The sequence below is a fragment of the Cydia amplana genome, chromosome 17 (assembly GCF_948474715.1).
Source record: "Cydia amplana chromosome 17, ilCydAmpl1.1, whole genome shotgun sequence".
Taxonomy (NCBI): Eukaryota; Metazoa; Arthropoda; class Insecta; order Lepidoptera; family Tortricidae; genus Cydia; species Cydia amplana.
Window position 1 is genome coordinate 2,527,517 of NC_086085.1, and position 6,771 is coordinate 2,534,287.

Below are 6,771 nucleotides of genomic sequence, written 5' to 3' on the forward strand. Positions count from 1 at the left end.
CGATTTTTTTGCGTTTAGATGTTGGGGCTAATGGACTCTGACTGACATTTCAGATGGTCTGCAGACACGGAATATTCCGTCATGGCGGACACGAGGAATCGATAGATTCATCGTGAGACATTGGATTTTAGGGGGCAAATCTAATGACAGGTAAGAGGTGCCTATACCTATCGATAAACTCAACTATTGGTGCTTTTCCTATATAAATACTAGTGATCGCTCTAAGTTTGAATCTCCAAGACTTCGTGACGCAAACGCGTGACTATTTTGGTCGTTTTTGGTTGGGCTTAATAAAAAAATATATTGAAGAAAATATGTTTTTACCGTATTTATATTACTTAAGTATGTTACATTTCTAAATTTCTGTAGGTGCTAAACTTTCCAATATTTCGATATTGGTCGCCTTCAATTTCGGCATTGCTATGTCTGCAAATAAGGATGGTTAGGTATATAAGGAAGGTAATACGGAAGATTAGGTGTTTGGACTGAACTGCATGTCCATAATTTTGCTGCCTACGGTGGTCTTGCTTGTGGGTTGCAGAATGCTTTTTTCGGAGACGGTGACGAAGGGCAATGGTGACTGTAAATCCTGCAATAAGAATAGCGGATGAATGAGGCTCGCCGACTCAAAATTAACTATGACACTATTATTCACAACGACAGGACTTAATCGCGTAAAATTAAGTTTTAAACTTACTTACGACGTTTCGAGGACGGCGTTGTCCCCGTGGTCTCGGAGAAGACTGGCTAAAGTTGACGTCAACATCTTCTACGCGCGCCAGTTTTACGACCTACCCGCACTTGGTCTTGTTTATTAACTTGAAGTTTTACGCGATTAAGTCCAGTCGTTGTGAATAATAACTATGAAATATTGTATTTCCCACTGTTGTCTTTGACTTTTACTGGAAGACTCGAAGCTTTAATCTCCATCAACTCGCTACTACCAATTCAATTCTGATTTGTCAAAGAGATAATTATACCTCTCGCTTCGAATGATGGTGATACGAAAGCATTTCTGCCCAAGTTGAAACGGAAATACCTACCTTACGATCAAACCAAGAAATAGCCTTACGAATATAAATTGGATAATTTGACAAAAATATTAAACATTTTAACAAGTTAAAGACACACTTAGGGCAGGGCCGGTACAGACGGACAGCAACCCGACTGCAACTTGTATGGTAACTGCACGCCAACGTTGCAGTTGGCGTGTAGTTCCCATAAAAGTTGAAGTCGGTTTGTAGTCCGTCTGTATCGACCCTTACACTGTGCTGCCGTGACTGCTGTTTCATCCCCTGCACTTGTCTCTGCTGCTGTTGCAGCGATTGCTGCACTGGTTCTTGCTCTTTCAGTTGCTGTGATTGCAGCTGTTGCAACGATTGCTGCTTTATAGGCTGCACTGCTTGTTGCTGTAAAGATTGCACCAACTGCGGATCTTGCAGGAGCTGTGTCGAGGCCATTATGGGCTTCCATGCGGCTTGAGATGCGGACAACTGACGGTTAACTGGAAGCAAATAATTATTAACTATATAAGACGAGTAGAAAATAACCCTGCCGTGATGTATATTTCAAACCGACTTGAAGAAAAGGAAGAGATTCCTCATTGATTGGTTTTTTGACATGATATTCACAGATTACTAGAAGACTATTCGACTGATTTCCAATAAATTTTTTTTGCGGTAACGGTATGCTTTTTAGTTTGTCCCATTGTTGTCAAGTCGGGATCTGATTATATAATAAATAAGTAAATAAATATTTAAAGTGCTAGGAGCTTTCAAAAATTTATTCGCACTTTTTTTCACTCCTTACTTTAAATATTCGAATAATAAGGTTATGAATTAATATACATCAAATTGTGTAATAACATTTTCCGTAATATAGACAGAAGAAAATGGGTTTACGTTTATATGGAGACGCGATCATGCAGTTTCCTCTTTATTCAATTAATTATTAACATCTTGTCGAATTTCTTACCGCTTGTGTTAGGTAAACTCTTCTTTTCACTCGGCTTTACCTCCTGCAGAGTCTCAGTGTGCTATAAATAACAATTAATTTATTAAATATAAGTAACTTGTTTATGGTCAAATATAAATTATCATAATCTTTGAATATTCTCTTGATTTCATCCATCCATCCATCCATCCATCATTAAATAGTTTAATGTTTTATTTTTTTTAAACACATGTAATACTACTCTCCTCATATTTCAAATGAAAAGTCCTGTTTATCTCGGGTGTTAGTACCCATTTATGACTCGAACTATTGGCGTTTTCTTTCCGTTTGCTCGTCTGAAATGGGTGCCTTTTATGCATTGGTTAGCAATTTACGATTTTTATTCAATTTACTAGCTTCTGAACGCGACTTTATCAACTCAGTATTAGTATATCTACATATATACCACTTCCATAATAAATTCTACCCCCTTTTGACTACCTTAGGGGATGGTTTTCGGGATGAAAACTATCCTATGCCCTTCCTTGGGACACAAAATATCTCCATTCGAAGTTTCATCTAAATTGGCCCAGCGTGACAGACAGATAGACAGACAGGCAAATTATAATAAGTGTGGATTCAGATTTAGAAATGTAATGGTTACCTGCTGTTCTAAAAGCTTCTGAAACTCCATCTGTTTCTGCAGCAGCTGGTGGTCCAGCAATTCGTCTTGTTCTTGTTCCCGTAACTCCTGCTTTTGCTGTTTCTGGTGCAGTTCTTGCTTTTTTAACTCTTCTCTCTTCTGCAACAGCCTCTGCTGCAGCAATTCGTCCTGCTATGTTTACACTATACAAATAGTCATATATGCATGGTTGAATAGTAGAGAATGCCTTCTGGAATTTGGTCTGCGATTTATACTTTCTTAGATTGTGTAAAAATGTTAAAATTAATATAAAGTCTATTTTTTTATTCCGTAGACTAAAATGACATTTCATAGTATGAACATCATGTGTCATTTCATACTATGAAATGTCATTTTAGTCTACCGAATAAAAAAATAGACTTTAGGTTGACAAGATTTTATTTGGCCTTCGCTATGTCTCCATTTCAGTGATACTTATTTATTTTACTGGCAAGGAGATTCTTTAACAACAGATGTTGAAAGTAATCGCATGTAATGTAACCGATATAAACAAGAAGAAAGAAAAATCTAAATTACTAATAAACAATTTTACCACAGACATGCCAAAAAAGATTGCCAAAAAAGCAAGTAAAATATTTAAAGTAGAATTACTAACCTCTCGAATGCTGGAACGCGGATCCACGATAGTAATTAATTAGAATTCAATACTTACTGCGCGGATCCACGTTCTGGCATTCAAGAGATTAAAACATTTACAACAAAGGACGAATATTCCGTAGCATATATTCCATTAAACAATGTTTTAGTACATTTAGTACATCTTAACCTAGAATTTAGGTATTTTTTGTGTTGCTATCTTTTTGTACCATCAACCTATCATGTTTTGGCAATAAAGTGATTTGATTTGATTTGTTTTAAAATTAGTCGTTGACTGTACTGACATTTTCTTCGACTATACTTACATGACGTACGCATATTATTGCCATATGTACCATCACGCTCCGCGATTGTTACGCCATTTAGGGTTCTAGCTAAATTGGAGATTCCATAGCGTAAGTATGGAACAACCAAGTTAGCTAGGATCCTAACCTAAATGGCGTAACAATCCTAAATGCTTGTAGCGACAACATCTCAGGGCAAAATGGAATCTTGTCAGGCTTTAAATAAATAATATTAGCGACCCGCCCCGGCTTTGCACGGGTTAACAAATTATACATAAACCTTCCTCTTGAATCACTCTATCTATTTAAAAAAGCGGCCAAGTGCGAGTCGGACCCATGAAGGGTTCCGTATTTAGGGAAATCCCCTAAATACGGAACCCTTCATGGGTCGTATTAAAAAAAAACTACTTACCTACTAGATCTCGTTCCAACCAATTTTCGGTGGAAGTTTGCATGGTAATGTACATCATATATTTTTTTTTAGTTTTATCATTCTCTTATTTTAGAAGTTACAGGGGGGGGGGACACATTTTACCACTTTGGAAGTGTCTCTCGCGCAAACTATTCAGTTTAGAAAAAAATGATATTAGAAACCTCAATATCATTTTTGAAGACCTATCCATAGATATCCCACACGTATGGGTTAGATAAAAAAATTTTTTTTGAGTTTCAGATCTAAGTATGGGGAACCCCCAAAATTTATTGTTTTTTTTTTCTATTTTTGTATGAAAATTTAATGCGGTTCACAGAATACATCTACTTACCAAGTTTCAACAGTATAGTTCTTCAGTCAGTACAGACGGACAGACAGACAAACAGACAGACAGACATGACGAATCCATAAGGGTTCCGTTTTTTGCCATTTGGCTACGGAACTCTAAAAACCGCATTAAAATCCGTTGTGTAGTTTTAAAGGTCTAATCATACATAGGGACAGACAGACGGCGGGAAGCGACTTTGTTTTATACTTTGTAGTGATGTCAAAAAGTAGAAATTATACATTTGCCTGCTGCATCCGCTCTTCTTTTTGCAAGTCCTGCTGTTCCAGTTTCTGCAGCAACAAATCCTCCTTCTCTTGCTGTTCCAGATTCTGCAGCAACAATTCCTGCTGTTCCAACTCCTCCTTCCTCTTCAGCAACTGCTGCTGCAGCCTATCATCCTGTTGCTGCAGGTCCTGCCCATCGGAGACTTCCACTCCCACTGTCGCCTGGCTCTGGGGCTGGTGGCGGTTAACTGGAAGTTGATAAATACAAAGTTGATTAATTCTTGTTGTGTTAAGTTGGGTACATTTCTTGGGGTAAATAAAATTAAACTCTTGGAGGCAGTTTTTTCAAAGGTACCCGTTTTTAGGGTTCCGTACCTCAAAAGGAAAAAACGGAACCCTTACAGGATCACTCGTGCGTCTGTCTGTCCGACCATTCCCCCCCTTTATTTCCAAAACTACGGGGTCTAAAATTTAGAAAAAAAATACACAAAATAGTTAGTCTTATAAGTACATGATAGGAAAACTTATTAGAAATATGCAGTCAAGCGTGAGTCGGACTTAATGCACGGAACCCTTGGAATGCGATTCCGACTCGCATTTGGCCGGTTGTTTCTTTTAATATTTGTAAAATCAGCATCAAATAGAGAAGCGGTCGGCAACCTTTTAGCAGCCAAGGGCCACATAGTAAGTTAACGAAGTTGACGCGGGCCGCACTTTGTTAATATTTATGACTTTTTATCAGAAATATTCGTTTGTCAATATTACATACAAACTAGCCAGGGAGGCTCGCGGGCCGCAGGTTGCCGACCGCTGAAATAGAGTAATGACTCTGTCTGTGCCTACACAGACCTATTGTTCTGTGTGTGCCTATCTATCGCACTCGCGTAAGTATATTGCGTGTATATTGCTGTCCCGCCCATGACGCCGGTGGTTCAGGGCACTCACCGAAGCCCAGGACAGCAGACTCCAGATGTCGCTCGATGACGGTGCCCGCCAGTAGGAAGACCAGCACCGCGAGGACTAGGGGCCCGATATGCCACCATTCCATAGACGGGAACCTGGAACCGTTTTTCAAATGTATTACAATTATTTCGGGTATCCTTAAGGGCCTAGCTAGTCGGTAGTGACCCTGCCTACATAATACTGATGCATAATGAAATATACAGAGGTACAACATTACAAATACTAAACTAAATTAATAGAGTCTGTGCGAAAAGAGAAGAGTCGTGGAATGTATGGGGCCCAATACATTCCACGATTCTTCTCTTTCTGCATAGGCTCTAACTAGCATAAATCTAAATTAGGCATTGTAACAAGGACACAAGGATACTGGCGGCATTTCCTCGCTGTATCGCAATGCTGCTATTACGTTGTGCGAGGAAGCCGCCAGCTCTTCGGTCACCAGTTACGTCAACCAGACGCTTCGCGATTTCTGCAAACAACTTGTGCGCACTGGGACCCCATGGACACAGGGCGGACACGCCATATATCAAAAATCATTTGCGTTTATATGTGTGCACGGCATGTCTGTACACGCGTCATTGTGTATGTGTGGGTAAGTCGCTTTACTGAGAGCACACCAGATAGTTGGGGAGCCGACGATGCTAAATGTGTACTTACTCGAGCGTACAGACCTATTGGAATAGAAATATTAGATGATAAGAAGAAAAAAAAGTTATATAAAGTTTTTTTTCCAGCGAGCCGGAAAGTGTCTAAAATTTTTTTTAAATTTCGGGAGGTTGGTGGAGGGAAAAATCGTTAAGCAGTTTGTGGGTTTGGTCGTTTTTGTCCACGTTAATGCTATATTTTTTCTATAACTTAATATAACACTTATTTGTAGGCATTTTCTTAATCTGACGAACACAAGTTTGACGTCTAATTTTTACATTGTAACCGTCAGATTAAGGAAATGCGTGCAAATAATTATCAGATTTAGTAATAGCACAATTATAGCGTTAATTTGGACTAATATGACCAAATCCACAATCTGCTTCACAATTTGTTGAACCCCCCACCAACCCCCCACCAACCAAGGGCTCAACATAGATGGCTAAAAGGAGTAAAGGTAGACTACACGGGGTAGCAAGATATCACTCGCTCGAGTAAACACAAAAATCCCCTCTTGGGCTCCCCTACCAAGAAGTCCGCCAGATTCATGTAGCGAGATGGTCGCGGGGCGAGGTAATGTGAGTCGGGGCGGGGCGGTGCGTGGCCGTTCTGTATGATAATACTATTACTTATTCTGTGCCATGGACCTAGAGTTTCAACTC

The 6,771-nt window shown here is 39.4% G+C and overlaps 1 protein-coding gene across 1 annotated transcript; it reads right to left on the reverse strand.

Moving 5' to 3' along the window:
• Positions 1-438: 438 nt before the first annotated feature.
• LOC134656039 (bromodomain-containing protein DDB_G0280777-like) lies at positions 439-5,593 on the reverse strand. Its single transcript, XM_063511554.1, has 6 exons — positions 5,447-5,593; positions 4,523-4,749; positions 2,597-2,764; positions 1,975-2,035; positions 1,266-1,504; positions 439-589 (listed from the first exon to the last, which is right to left on the reverse strand). Exons 1-6 carry the CDS (start codon positions 5,547-5,549, stop codon positions 473-475), a joined length of 915 nt encoding a protein of 304 aa, XP_063367624.1. The 5' UTR covers positions 5,550-5,593; the 3' UTR covers positions 439-472.
• Between the last annotated feature and the right edge of the window lie 1,178 nt (positions 5,594-6,771).